Below are 15,973 nucleotides of genomic sequence, written 5' to 3' on the forward strand. Positions count from 1 at the left end.
AGGCCAAGAGTGTCTTAAGCACTGTTTTATTTTATTTCGGTATTGTCTTACCTCAACAAGGCTACAGCTCCATGAAAACAATCAGATATAACTCTATAAAATCTGTAAAGTCTAACAATGTATTTTTATGTTGTATTTGGCTGCTGTGTTTGACTGAAATGTAGACTATTCTTTTTTCATTTCAATACAGTATATGAAACAAACCTCAGTTTAGATAATCATATTCACACATTTTGTTGCCTAATTGACAACCATGACCATGATAATTGATAATATAAAATGAATGTGCACCTTGAGCAAATTATAAAAAATCTTTCAGAATGTTTTCCATTCTTGAACTGCATCGCATCGAATCGTACTGAATCGTTTTTTATAAACATGTATCTTTTCTTGTATCGAATCATGCCCATGTATCTAGATGCGAATCGTATCGTCTTTTACATGAGAGATTCACACCCCTAATATATACCCATAATCCCTACAACCAACTCAACAACATCACTGAACATAAGCATTGAAATAGCACCTTTAGTTGGTGAAATGGTTCCATTTCCATGCTTAGGAACCTATGTGGTTAAAGCACCCTTCAGAGTCTTTTTTCTAAGAGTGTATTCAGTTGTAATCAGTTGCAATGCATTCAGGGTCCTTTTCTGTGATGACAGCATCTTGTAAAACAAACTCCTTATTATTGACAGTTATTACACGGCCCTTCATAATGCTGAAGAATGTTCCATTTACTTGAATGGGCCTTCCCAAAGTTCGGTGGCCTGCTATTTCTCGATAACAGACCGTTGCTAAGTATAACAGACCGCCGTCAAGGAAAATGTGTTTTGTGCTTCTAATTCATGTCTTTCATATCACTACGCAAGGACTGGAACTTCATTCAAAAGTGAAAGCAGACGGTTGATCAGCTGTGTTCTAAAAGAATGTTTGATTCAAGTTCAGCTTGTGTTGTTGCAAACTATTTGCTTCTCAGCAAAAGCCACGATGAAACGTAACAAATAAGCCATAGCCTAGGCTAAAGAGTCAAAACATGGGGAGTTTATTGTTTCATTTTGGCAAGTAGCCGTGTAATAAGTGGGATAATGTATAGACCGCCGGTCATTATCGGGAAATAGGTCCCTTCATGAACTTTGTTCATGTATAATCTGTATAGTGCTTTACATTGTCAAATTAATCTTACTATGTCTCAATTAATTTTAATCAAAAATGCCCTCATCATCCCCCTCCTCCGCCTTTGGTGCCTCCCTATATTCTAGCTGCAGTGTATATCCTTAGCAATATGTAGATGCAGCATATTGGGTCTTGAAATATCCACAAGAATATCAAGAAATAGAATATTCATTTTGTTTTATCCAATATTGTGCAGATGTATAGTCCATCTTATACACACCCATTGAACCAAAGACAAAAATGCAAAAATAGAGACTTTTGTGTAATTATTCCATATTTTGAGTAGTCCTTTTACATCAGAACCACTGGCATAAAATCAAAATACCAATAAAGAAACGTCAGAGTGTTACCTTTCATTTGAGACCATGATTGTGCTTCTACACCAAGGGGGTTCATATGCAGTAAGCCTTTTATTGTCAGTATGCATTTTGGGTAACCAAAAGTGTTATGGGGAGTCTCAATATGGCATTTTGCCAAACGCATGGACATTCCTTTACAGATAACTGTGTAATCTACTAATCTTTTCTTCTATATCCATCTACTTTTACACACAGCTTCACAAGACGTGGTGCTAGGGCTCAGTTGTGGGCAGCCGTGGACCACTGGTTAGCACTCTGGACTTGTAACCGGAGGGTTGCCGGTTCGAGCCCCGACCAGTGGGCCGTGGCTGAAGTGCCCTTGAGCAAGGCACTGCTCCCCGAGCGCCGCCATTGTAGCAGGCAGCTCACTGCGCCGGGATTAGTGTGTGCTTCACCTCACTGTGTGTTCACTGTGTGCTGTTTGTGTTTCACTAATTCACGGTTGGGTTAAATGCAGAGACCAAATTTCCCTCACGGGATCAAAAAAGTATATATACTTATACTATACTTATACTTTGTATTTCTCAAGTGACTTAGAGGGCTGAAATGTGGTCAGTTCAAAGATGTTTGTAACCCGGTAGAAAGAAAAACACAACAACATTTTAGCCTCTGTAACTCTGTGCCAGTACATCATACATTAATTGAATGCTTGCTAAGAAACTACAGGACCTCAGCTTTCTCAAAAGGCATTTGGTAGGCCAAAATAGGTGGGAACAGTGCCCTCTGAAGTAGGCACAGTGCAATGTCGGAGGGAAAACCTAAATGGCCCATACCAGATCGTGTTAATAATGTTGAAATATGGGTGTAAATTAATGGCGCACATTTTTAAGTGTAGGGTACAACACTTTTCAGAAACCAACACTTTTGTTCCCATTACTGTGAGATGAAAACATGATTTTACAAAATGTTTCCGTCTGATCATCCTGGATTTGCTTCAAACTGTATGTCAATAATGTCACTGTACCTAACAACATGCAAAAGTGTAGTAGTATCTTCCTTACTGCCTTATGCCTTAGTAGTATTTTCCTTACTGCCTTAAAGAGCTTACAAAGTTATTACTTTGTAATGATTCATGCTAGATCCTTAGAACTTTCAGGGATTGATCAACACTTAAGTGTCTTCTAAAATAATTGTCTAACAGTTATGGCTTCCTGAAAATTGTATATAGGAACATGTGGAGTAACTTGTGCCCACAATATCTTCACACCAAACCACATCAGAGTGTTCCTTTAAGGGGCTAGAACTTCAATAGTGATAAAGACTAAATGGGCACCGTGGCAAACTGTCTAGACCCCTCAGAGACCAACTATCTGTATGTGTCTGTATGTCAGGTGAACGTCATGGCTGTGAACTCTCTGGACCTGCTGCTCGAAACTCTGGATGAGTTGGAGACTAAAGACCTGAATCGGTTCAAGAAGTACCTGTCTTACTCTAAGGGGATCATGGAGGGATTCCCACATATTCCCAAAGGACAGTTGGAGAACAGTGACGCTAATGATGTTGCCTCTAAGATGTTGGAGACCTATGGGGATATAGGCTCAGTGAAAATGGCTCTGACCATCCTGGGGAGGATGAAACTCAACAACCTTGCAGACAAACTAGAGGAGAGGTACAGTAGATATACACAACTCAAACACAGTCACACATACACACACAGGAACACACAGACACAAGCACACACACACACACGCACAGGTCCTGAATGGGACACTTCATTTTACCAGGAAATTAAAAGTTCAAGTGGCCCTTTATAAGATAAGATAGAATAATTGTCTCCCAAAGTTATAGAGTCCAGGGCAGTGTAGGAAAAAACTTACAAACACAAGCTGACATCCCAGAACAGCACTAGCCCTCTTAATAAGTTTGTTCAGTTTCATCCTGTCGGCAGCCGAGATGCCGCTTCCCCAACATACTACCACATAGAAAATGGCTGATGCCACCACTGAGACAGGCCCAAAATGTTCGACCCACCGGGAATCCTCTCGAAGCTCCCGATTAACCACTCTTGGCCTACACACACACACACACACACACACACACACACAAGCACTATACACAACAGTATTTCCCCAGTACTCTGAGAATATTATGTCATATGTATTTAAGTGTATGGTTTAAATGCATTTATAATGAATTTGCATGGTGTTCTTGACAAGTTTCTCCAGGGATGTTGCAGAGTCAAGAGAGATAGATGGTGAGACTTTAACGCATTCTACACCTACCTGTACCTCATGTCTGAATACTTTAACACATTCTACACCTACCTGTACCTCATGTCTGAATACTTTAACACATTCTACACCTACCTGTACCTCATGTTTGAATACTTTAACACATTCTACACCTACCTGTACCTCATGTTTGAATACTTTAACACATTCTACACCTACCTGTACCTCATGTCTGAATACTTTAACACATTCTACACCTACCTGTACCTCATGTTTGATTACTTTTCACTGAGTGCACTTGAATGAATTCTTATGAAACTTTTTACTTTTTGTATGAGACGGTGCAATTGTTCAAGACTCAAATAAGGAAGATGGTTAAACTTTTATAATGACACACTAATGAAATATGTACAGAATAATTATGATGCAGTAGTTATTTATAACTTAAATATAATAATTCATCATAATTATGATCATTATGGACATAGATTCAAGTTTTTTCCATGAAACATCACTTATCATAAATTAAAATACACAGTTTAAAAAAAGTAAGTACATACAGTAAATGTATTATGTCATGTCAAAAATGTATGTGTGAATTGTTCTAGCTGAGTACAGTGGATTGATTTCTTGTTACGCTTCTTTTTTTTGGTAGATGCAATTCTACAGGAAGTCAAAGCAAATCACAAAAAGTGGATGATGGAGAAGTTTGGTAAGATTTATGAGTGTCTTGAGGATGGGAAGAACAAAACACTCCTGAGTAAGATCTACACGGACCTATACATCACAAAGGGAGAGAGTGAAGGGGTGAACACTCAACATGAGGTTCGCAGGGTTGAAACACAATCAAAATTCCAAAGGGCAAATGAAGACAAAATCAACTGTAATGACATCTTTAAGTGTTTACTGGATAATGAGGAAATCCGAACTGTGATGACCACAGGCATTGCTGGCATCGGAAAATCTGTATGTGTGCAAAAGTTCATTCTGGACTGGGCAGAAGAAAGGGCACATCAGGATGTTGATTTCATATTTGCACTTCCATTCCGTCAGTTAAACTTGAAACAAAATGAGTCATACTCTCTTCACAAACTCCTCCATGACTTTCGTCATAAGAATGAAAAGAACATAAATCCACATATGCTTGGAAAGTTGAAGATCATGTTCATCTTTGATGGTCTGGATGAGAGTAAACTCTCACTGAATGTAGAACAAGACATACATGATCCCTGGAAAACTGAGTCAGTGGATGTGTTGATAATCAACCTCATCAAAGGCAATCTACTGCCTAATGCGCTTATTTGGATAACCTCCCGACCAGCAGCTGTCAAACAGATCCATCCTAAATACATAGACAGGTGGACAGAAGTACAAGGGTTCGATGACCAACAGAAGGATGAATACTTCAAGAAGAAGATTGAGAATCCAGCAAAAGCGGACACAGCCATCGCTCACATTAAAAGGTCAAAGAGCCTCTACATCATGTGCCACATCCCTGTCTTCTGCTGGATCTTAGCGTCTGTGCTTCTGAAAAAGATCAGTCAAACCAACACAAGTGACTTGCCTCAAACACTGACTGAGGTCTATATCTGTTTCCTGCTTACTGAGACAAACAGGAAAGCCCAAAAATATGACGAGAGCGTTGAACGAGATGATAAAAAACGTCTGGAGTCCAACAAAGAGGCAATTTTGAAATTATCTAAACTAGCGTATGAAGAACTGCTGAAGGGTAATATCTTGTTTTATGAAGACAATTTGAAAGAGTGTGGCATCAATGAAGAAGACATTACATTGTACTCTGGTATGTGCTCTGAGTTCTTCACGAGTGAGTGTGCTGTCGACCAACATAAAGTTTATTGCTTTGTGCATCTGAGCATTCAGGAGTTTCTGGCTGCGTTGTTTGTGTTTCACTCCTTTGTGACTAAGAACACAGAAGCCCTGCGACAATTTATCTCACAAGAATCTCTTTCCAACCTTTCCATGGCTGAGTTTTTAAGAACTGCAATAGATAAATCCATGCAGAAGGAAGATGGACAGCTGGACCTTTTCCTCCGCTTCCTCTTGGGCATGTCACTTGAGTCCAACCAGAAACTCCTACAAGGCCTTCTGACACGCACGGAGAGCAGTTCAGACAGTCTCAAGGAAACAGCCGGAAATATCAAAAGAATTCTGAGTAAAGACACAAATGTCCCTGAAAGATGCATGAATCTGTTACTCTGTTTATTGGAGATGAAGGACAATTCCCTTCATCAGGAGATTCAGCAGTACATAGACTCTGGAAAAGAGCTCTCACCTGCCCAATGTTCAAGTCTGGCCTACATGCTTCTGGTGTCAGAGGAAACACTGGATGAGCTTGACCTGGCTAAGTACAAGTCATCAAATGCGGGTCGTAGGAGACTGCTTATAGTGGTGAAGGCTTGTAGGAAATCACGGTGAGTAAGAATAGCAGCTTTGTCATGCATTTGAATCTAAATTATAATATACTACAGAGCAAGAAAATAGCTACTTAATACTGGTGTTGTATTGTGGTATAGTGGTGATGTAGACTGGGTGAACCCAGCCTGATCTGCAGGCATTTTTTGGTCTGGTGATCGCGAGACTAGTGGTGATGCAATATCTTGTTAAATTTAGATCATTAGCAATAACCAATCTGCTACATGTGTTATGTTACTGCAGATTGGTTGGTTGTGAGCTTGAAGAAGAATCCTGTAGCGTCCTAAAATCTGCTCTTCAGTCCGAAAACTTCCTGTTGAAAGAACTGGACCTGAGCTCTAATCCTCTGAAGGATTCTGGAGTGAGGTTGCTGTCTGTTGGGCTGAAGCATGCTAACTGCAGGCTGGAAACACTGAGGTTAGTGATGTGGTTACAATACAGTATGATGAGGTCAATAAAATAGTTGTGGTCAAAATTACTCCAAGACAACTGGTGTGAGACTGCAGCTTTATTCTCGATACTGGGAGCATGTTACCCACAGCAAATGTCAAGTAACAATCCCACACATGTGTGGGTGAAGCCAGTTCTTATACCCTTAACACACACACACACACATACATGACATGACGACACACCCAACAATAATCCATCCATCCAGTTAGTATTAACAGAGATAAGGATGTGACAAAACCCCTTAACCTTCTAATGGCCTAGGTATGTTTGTGTCCTTGGGGTGAAGAGAATCAGACACCCTAAAACAGTCTTCTCACTCTCTGGAAATTGCCACAGAGGGAGACGGATGAAGGGAACCATTTCCTCATAGCACATGTGCATGGTTAAACTAAATATTTCAGTAAATGAGAAACCTATATAAATTTGTTTACTATATCACACCATTATACCACATAGTAACTGCAAGCTACTTAATACTAGTGTTGTATTGGTGATGTAATATCTCATTAAATGTAGATCATTAGCAATAACCAATCTCCTACATGTGTTATGTTACTGTAGATTGGTTGGTTGTGGTCTCACAGAGGAATCCTGTGAGGTCCTAACATCTGCTCTTCAGTCAGAACACTCCCTGTTGAAAGAGCTGGATATGAGTTCTAATTCTCTGATGGATTCTGGAGTGAGGCAGCTGACTGTTGGGCTGAAGCATACTAACTGCAAGCTGGAAACACTGAGGTTAGTGATGTGGTTACAATATGATGAGGTCAACAAAACAGCTATAACTGTAGGCTACTTAATATTGGGATTGTATTAGAGGGTATAGTGATGTAATATCTAGTTACCGTGCCTGTTGTGTGAGTCACTCACTGCACGTAGTTGTGAAATAACACTGACTGCACAGAACATTCCATTTTTTCAGACTTGATACCCTTGTGACACAAAAAGGCGTGGTTATGCTACAGGACAGAAATACAATATACCCACCATTGTAATCGGAGACATAGCCCTTTGAAATGACACATACCATATACTAATATATGTAATCTCTTCAAAATTCAACCCCCCCAAAACACAGAAATATCAGTTTGCCAAGACCCGCCCCCCCCCCCCACACACACACACATTTCTGTTGAAAATGGACAAAAACCTAGAGTGTATGACATATTCACAATTGTATCCTCTACAGAACAGCAGAAAAACAGAATCAATTTGTCACCTTTTGTTCAAAAGTTATGATACATTTATTAGCCCTTTGCAGACGGCACAAAACATTCCGTTTTCCTTACTTGATGCCCTTAAGGCTTATTGTGTGGCCATGCTACATGGCAGAGATAAAATATACACATCATTGCAATGGTGGACTGGCAATGTGTGCGTTTGGGAAAAGTCCAGAACGGCTGTCCATCCGACGGCCGTCGACTGCCTGGCTCAGTTGCTCATCGCCACGTAGGGCTACTGTCTTTCCACATAAATATGTGACATTCAGGCTTAATTACAGCTATCAGTATGTCTATGCTACCAGTTGTCATTGTCCTCCAAAAAAGTAAACATTTGCAGCATCGCGTTTACAGTGACACTGTAATTTACAGACCATTACTGTGAGTTTTTAAACATTAATTTATGAAGAAATGCTGTTTTACTTAAATGGTGCATTGTCACTTTAAGAGCATTGAGTCTTTACGTTCTCATAATGCCCTTTTGCCAGATCTTGTTTGTTTAAGCTACATTGATGCTCCAGATTCCGCTATGTAGCCAAGATGGCATCTGTTGAGGGCGAAAAGTGTCCACCGTTCCACACTCAGCCGTTATGAGTTCCCTCCGGGGACTAGCAGGGCACTTCGTGTCGTCGGAATTTTCAGTGTGAATGCACTCATGCACTCAAATTAGGTATTGGAAGTGCAGAAGTATGCCATCTGAGACAAAGCCTGTCTTATTTGCTGTTGTTAAATTACTTTAGGGTCATCACACCAACTCCTACAGATGGAGGTACTGTATCAGCACCTGTCTTTTTTTTTTTTGTGAACTTGAAAGGACGTGTAACGTTTTGTAAAATTATACAACGTGTCACATTCTGGAGTTCAGCTTCTGTCTATCAGACTGTAATTGCCACTGCATACTGCAGACCTAAAAATTGGTAAAACCCTTTTATTTACATCTACTATCCAAACACCTTGCATAGTATTTTGTCATATAATATTGTCAAACTCTTTTGCAGACTTGCTGATTGTAAGATCACACATAATTCCTGTGAGATTGTGGTGTCCGTTCTGCAGTCAACAAACGCCCTCATAAAGCTGGACTTGGGTGAAAATGACCTGGGGGATTCTGGAGTTAAGCTTCTCTCTAAGGGACTATCTAGTCCCGACTGCAAACTGCAGACATTAAGGTTGGTGCAGACCATGCATTTCCTGATATAATTTTGTATTTGTTTGTGTACTTAATCTTTCTTGTTAATAATATGTGTGATATCATGGCAGGGTTTTTTCTTTGAAGCAGGTGGGATGTATAGCAGAGAACTGCCAAAACGTGAAGCCGAGCAAACAGAAGTTTTATTTCAGAGCAGTCTTTAAGTAATAGTCCAATGCAAAACATTCAATCCAACTCAAAAGATGCCTGGGTAGCAAACAAAATATACCTTCACAAACTCCAGAAAATAGGTGTTACAATATCGGTCTTCCTCTACAAACATCCACGTTCCTCTGTGCTCTTCCATGTGCCATGTTCCTCCGGCTCTTCCAATCGCCTGAGTTGGGAGAATTCCCAGTGAGCTTAGAAACAGGCATGATATTGTTGTTTATAGGCTATCAGTTCAGTTCTGTGTGATCTCAGCCCCACACTCTCACTCCCAGCGGCCCCTCCCCACAGACCTGGTAGCCTTCTAACGAAGCAACAGCTGTGATGAACGGTCATGAAGGTTCACCTGAGAGTGGCCTACAGAGCCTTACTGAAAGTTTTAGATGGATGGTGGCGACATCCATTTAGTTGCCCTGGACTACGCTCCTAATAGGAATAGTCCCAATAAATACCTTGAAGCCATCCTTAATCAATCAGAGTCGCTGGAACACAGCTGCCACTCCAAGAATTCCTGCGTACTTGTGGCCCGACTTCATAGAATAAAAGCCTACACTGCTAGAGCAAACTTGAAATAAAAAATGTTTCATAGGCTATGTTTATTTGAGTTGTCATGATAACATATTGTAAATGTTGTGCAATACAAGCATATTTAATGTTATTTAATTAATTAATTAATTAATTAATTAATTAATGTATCACATCTTCCACTGGATATTATATATTTTTTCTGCCAAACAACTACATGTCAATCTGACCAATTTCCGGCTGTAACTGGCTAAACTCTGCTGCCATCTTATTATCATAGCTTGTACAGATAAGCCAGTACCAGAGACAACAAGGCAAATGTGTGTGTCATGGTGTGCATGTGAATGATCTCTGCACTGTTAGTTAAGGGTCTCTTGATTTTTTTTTGCTATTTATCAGGGCACATGGGAATACTATGACACCGTCAAACTATAACCTTTGTAATTTCCCCCATTCATCCTCTATAAAGAGGCTTAACAGTACACTTGTAATACCTTTTTGTCCACTGGTGGTTGTTTTGGTGCTTTTTTGAGTTGAATGGAATGTAGTCCTACCTGCAAACAATGTAAGATATAGATTAGTAAGATAATAGGCCTATGCTGACTGCATCAGTACTCAAAGTATTCTAAAATTTGTTTTAATAGTCCTAACTGTATTCAAGTCATATTTCTGGGACTATTTTCTTTCACTCATTCAAATTAATACAAAGACAGCAGAACTCACAGGGAAATTCTATGGAAAACTATGTTTTATGTGACATCCATAATGCCAATAAAATGTGATGGTATGGTATGATGTGAATGATTACATGAAATTTGAGCATTTGTTATTTTTGGCTGAAGAATGTACATGAGAAAAAATGCACAAAAAATGAATGTTATCATTAACATCATACAAATTCCAAGGCATTTCACTGGCGTTATGGATGTGACAAAAAGTCCATTTTCCGTGGAATTGCCCCACACAGTTCTCCAGTTTTTCCAGCACTTCATAAAACTCTCATAGTTTGAGAACTTTCAATTATTTGTAGGATATTGCTTGTTCACAACTTGTTAGCTGTGTATGCAAAGACAGTTCAAAATTTTAAATAAAACATATTTAAATATGTTAAATATTTAATATAAAATAAACACTGCTTACAATGGTGTTAGATTGCAATAGCCTATGACTAAATGTAATGGATTAATATTCAAGGCTATTACAGTTGCTGACATACTCCGATTCTCTGGCCCTCTCTTATAGCCAGGCATAGTGAGCTGGCCCTCTGAAGAAAAAGTTTGGGGACCACTGGTGTAGACAGTATATCTTCCATTTGTTATCTTTTGTTGTGTTCTTATGCAGGCTTGCTGACTGTAAACTCACAGAGAAATCTTATGAGATGGTGGCTTCAGTTCTACAGTCACCAAACTCCCTACAGCAGCTGGACTTGAGTGACAATTACCTGGGGGATTCTGGAGTTCAGCTCCTCTCTAAGGGACTGTCCAGTTCCAACTGCAAAATACACACATTAAGGTGGGTGCAGACATTTCTTTGTAGTCTTAGGTCATGTCCACACAAAGACAGTTTTTGTTAAAACAGTAAAGTTTGTTATCGTTTTAGCCTTGTTTCCACACGACCACGGGAATTTTAGGTGACCAAAAATTATACTTTTTGAAAACGAGTTCCAGGTTTTTTTTTAAATTCCGGTTTGCACTTGCTGTGTGGACAGCAATCAACATTGGCGATGAAGACATAGCCCCATTACCTCTGACCCTTAAACCCAGCTGCACTCGACCTGGCACTCATTACAGTATTTCCTGGTAATACTAGTTTTCATACATGACATTAGCCTACCTAGGATTACACTCAGTAAACACCACAATCAACTGCTGTGCTGTGCCAATATCTTATCATGACTTGGTGAACAGTGTTTTCCCTAGGCTATGTGTTTTCCCGATGCATTTTACTGTCAGTGACTGATGTGAGATAACTAGTCAAAGGTTATTAGGGCAGTGCCATTTTAGTTTAAATTAATTTGTGCGTAGTGCTGGTGTCTTTCATTTCTTTCACATGTCTCACAACATACTGTAAATAAATGCATTCATAGTCTAGTGAAGTCAGAAATGAACCTGTCTACGTCTCTTAGAAACCATGTTAGCCTACATTAGATGTACACTCAATGTGGATGCACGATTTGATACATGGCAAAAACTATTGACTTTTAGCAAAGGTAAATGGCATCATAGAAATGTATTATAATGTGGTAAATGAACTTAGTTGAACAGTTAAATTGAAAACTCAGGTTGAATTTCTCACGGAACTGCTGCGGAGAACGCATAAGCTGTATAAAATAGGGAGAATGTTTTTGTGTGAAGCTCTGCACCGCCAGGTACCACATAGGCTACAGGCCTGGCATAGGCCTATGCACTACAGTGTTTTCGCTCGTTTTCACCTCTTCGTGCAGACGCAAGACTTTTTTTTTACCAGTGTCGATAAAGGTGTGAAAGCGGCAAGACATGTGTAGACATAGCCTTAGGCTAAGTCCACTCTTCTGAATCTATTTTGATACAGATTTTCGGAATAATGATAATGTACTTTTTTTTATTCAGTTATCCGAACATTATTGGAGGAAATGCTTTTTTCAGGCTATGTTTTCGATGGTAACCCTTTTGTCAGTCAATCGTGAAAGTAATTAACTGTGTGTATAACTGTTTTGTTATTGACCATTGGCACCGCCAGCTGTAATCCTGTACTCACTGTGCGTACATTTTTTTCATCGCTTTATCATTCATTCATTCATTCACTATTAGGCCTACAACAATAAAAACATCTTGAGTAATGCGTTGATTGAAACATGCTTCGCGCATAAACAATAGCCTATGTTTGGGGCTAAAAGAGCGGACTTCTCAGCATAAGGATACATTAGAAGATGATGATTGGTGTAAACCTTGTCAAGACATGATGAGCAATTCTGGTGCTTAAAAACGCGACGTTCCATTTGCCTTATTCACCCGGAGGCCAGAACGAGGCTACATGGTACACTTGACATTACACCTCAGTCCAGCAGATGGTGGTGGTAACGCACTCCGTTTGCAAATCATTTGCCTCTCATTATTTTTTTTTTCATATTTTTGCAGTAATGTCACTCGGAAGCAGGGCCATGCAGCCGAACATTAAACAAAAGGGATAATCATAATATTTGATCTTTTCTCATGTTGTTATGCAGACTTACTGACTGCAAACTCTCAGAGAGATCCTGTGGAATTGTGGCTTCTGTTCTACAGTCACCAAACTCCCTGATAGAGCTGGACCTAAGTCACAATGTCCTGAGAGATTCTGGAGTTTATCTTCTCTCTAAGGGACTGTCTAGTTCCCACTGCAAACTGCAGACATTAAGGTTGGTGTAAGGCCATGCATTTCCTGATATTTTGTATTTGTTTGTTTCCTTAATTGTTATTGTTAGTAATATGCTATGGTGACAGTGAAACAATAATATATGCAAGTTGTTCAGCTGAAGAATTTATACGACATTACAGATAAACCTCAGCCATCATTTACAGATAAGCCGGTACCAGTCAACAAGGGCAATACTGGCTGGGGGCGAAGTTAGGCCAATATATATTGTTCAATGCACCCCTACAATTTAGCTACATCATACCTAGCACTACATCGTAGTAAAATCTATCAGGTGTGTGTGCATGTGTGCTTGTGTTTGTGGTGTTTGACCAGTGTACACATGAATGATTTCTGCACTGTTGGTGAAATGTCTCTTGATTGTGACTGTGTAAACACTATATCTTTTTATTTATTCATGTTATCTTTTGTTGCTCTTATGGAGGCTTGCTGACTGTAAGCTCACAGAGAAATTGGGTGAGATTGTGGCATCAGTTCTACAGTCACCAAACTCCCTGCTACAGCTGAACTTCAGTAACAATGACCCGGGGGATTCTGGAGTGCACCTTCTCTCTAAAGGACTGTCAAGTTCCAACAGCATACTGCAGATATTAAGGTTGGAATAAGGCCATGCACTCATTTCCTGATATTTGTTTTATTTGTTTGTTTAATTAGGCAAATATTGGCAGACACCGTTGTTAGGACAATATATGCCACGAGCAATAGTTCTGAAATATCCTCTGATTTGACGGTGATGTCAGGTGACTGCATGTCACAGCTATAGGCCTACCATTTAAACTTCGGATCTACACATTCATTCACATCAATACGAAAATAGAAACACTTTGACGTCTGCATTTAAGCATCCCAAGTACGTTATATACCACACAGAGACATAAATAATTGTAATTATTTTAAGATTAGATTGTTGCACCATGCAATAATTTTTCGCGGTGCCACTTAAGAACACGTTTGAAGATAAGAAAGAAGTCGAGTAAGAAAGAGAGGAAATGTGTAGGCTTAGATTTTGATGCAGTAGGCTACAGACTAAACCACATGTTGCTTTCTCTGCTTTTTACCTCATAGGCCAAATAAAAATTTACTTAGCAAAGATAATGTCAAACTATTCTGGCAACGTCTCGTTTCATAACTTGATTGCATTTTTGTCCGCTTTTCATCACATTATTATGACCATTAAATGTAGGCTATTTTGCACGCTAAAATCTGATTCATCACAGGTAAACACAATAAAGAATGGGAACGTAAATTGGATTATGTATTCTAAGTTGTAATTCCTCTGTATGTCCTGTTGGTGACCTCAGTGAGAAGTACTGTTAAGACGCTCTTAGCCGGTAACGAGTACTCTGGAGCACTCGTAGATCTACGAGTGTTTTCACGACGCTCTTAAGCTACGATGGTTTCTGGAAACAGTCGGCAAATCTTAAGACATTCGTAAGAGGGACTTTACGACGCTCTTAGGCTTAAGATGCTTTCGGGGAAGTGGGCCCAGGGCCGGAGTGGGGCCACTTTTCAGCCCGGGAGTTTCAGGCCCAAGACCGGCCCATGTTTTCCATAGTGGCGGAAATTGGATTAATTAAACAACATTTCAGCTCTTACTATCCTGTAGTTTTTATTAGTACCATGGTTCAACAATGTGTAAAGGTTATATAATGATTCACTTAAATTGAGAGTTAACAAAAAATATTCCACTATGGGCCTACCACAAGTTAAGAAAGAAAGAAAGAAAGAAAGCCTTTGAAATGTAGTCTATCGCTTCCACAAAGAGGCATATTGAACTAATATTTAGGCTACATGTTTTTTGCATGGATAGGCTATATTGTTGTTTGGTGATTTAGCCTACTCCTTTACTACACCCTCTTCTGAACAAACAAGGTTCATCATGTAGAATAATTGCTCTTTCTTACAATAAATAACCTCTCTAGGCTACTTGTCCCTCATGGCCTCCTCTTCACTAATTTCTGGCTCATCATTTTCAGTGGTCGACTGGTTGATCTGCTGCTCGGCTACAATTTTTACCGCATAGGCCTACACAGATCAAGCTTCAGTTTTGTTATGCATACTGCAAAGTCTATGAAATGGATACAAAAGGCTAATATTTGAAGTAGCCTAATTGAATATGTTGCTTGCGAATAGCTTGACAACGCTAAACGTCTAATATTAGCCCAATAATTACACTGCTAATAATCATTGCCTATAGGCAATCTCTCTTTACCAATTGCCACTTTAGTCTGTAATCTGGAGCTTGGCACATTTAGCAGCATTCTACCTGGCCGTTTCAGTCCCTCCTGGCCTCTTTCTACCATCCATCCTTCCTGACGCTTACTGTATAGGCCGGCCTGGCTATCCGTAGGCTATCTGAGAAAACTTTTTGGAAAAGACGGGCTATGGACCCGCAATAGAGGGTGACAATTTTTCGGGACTCCCGCGGGTCACGGTATTCCCGCGGGTTTCCCGCAGTACGGGAGTAAATTTCACTGTTGGTAACGATTGGGACGGGACAGGAAATAATAAACGGGAGCTGGCGGGAAGCCAAAAATTAGGCTATTAACTTAAAAAAATGACAATGCAGTTAGTGCGCCCAAAGACGTGAGACATTTCGTTTTAGAAAAGATAACCAATTACAACCCACAATACGTTTGTTGTTGATTGGTAGCCTATCAGAGCAAGACAAGCAGCTGCCCTGTTCACAATCAATCAGCTTCAGATAGGCCCTAATATAAGGCAAATGGATGCAAAGAAACAGTTACAGGCGAAAGTGTCAGCAAAGGACAGCTCTATTCAATTGCACGAGCTGTCCGGGAAAGCGGATCTCGTTGTTTAATGTGTCATGCAATGTTGGGGCATGGCACCTCAACGATCGCATTCCTCAATATATTTAGTAAGGGATAATGT

At 39.8% G+C, this 15,973-nt stretch overlaps 1 protein-coding gene across 1 annotated transcript in view; it reads left to right on the plus strand.

Annotated features, from left to right (window-relative positions):
- Window positions 1-13,701, plus strand: part of LOC143119777 (NACHT, LRR and PYD domains-containing protein 12-like) — a 36,435-nt gene extending 22,734 nt beyond the window's left edge. The window contains exons 3-11 of the mRNA XM_076281330.1: window positions 2,864-3,141; window positions 3,689-3,726; window positions 4,359-6,135; window positions 6,380-6,553; window positions 7,151-7,324; window positions 8,805-8,975; window positions 11,030-11,200; window positions 12,894-13,064; window positions 13,506-13,701. Coding sequence (XP_076137445.1) covers window positions 2,864-3,141; window positions 3,689-3,726; window positions 4,359-6,135; window positions 6,380-6,553; window positions 7,151-7,324; window positions 8,805-8,975; window positions 11,030-11,200; window positions 12,894-13,064; window positions 13,506-13,686 — 3,135 coding nt within the window. The 3' untranslated portion in view covers window positions 13,687-13,701. The remainder of the gene's footprint in view (window positions 1-2,863; window positions 3,142-3,688; window positions 3,727-4,358; window positions 6,136-6,379; window positions 6,554-7,150; window positions 7,325-8,804; window positions 8,976-11,029; window positions 11,201-12,893; window positions 13,065-13,505) is intronic.
- The last annotated feature ends 2,272 nt before the right edge of the window (window positions 13,702-15,973 follow it).

The sequence above is a fragment of the Alosa pseudoharengus genome, unplaced genomic scaffold (assembly GCF_046254945.1).
Source record: "Alosa pseudoharengus isolate Yale_2024_CS ecotype anadromous, Long Island Sound unplaced genomic scaffold, YU_APseudo_1.1 YU_APseudo_1.1_scf_1, whole genome shotgun sequence".
Classification (NCBI taxonomy): Eukaryota; Metazoa; Chordata; class Actinopteri; order Clupeiformes; family Clupeidae; genus Alosa; species Alosa pseudoharengus.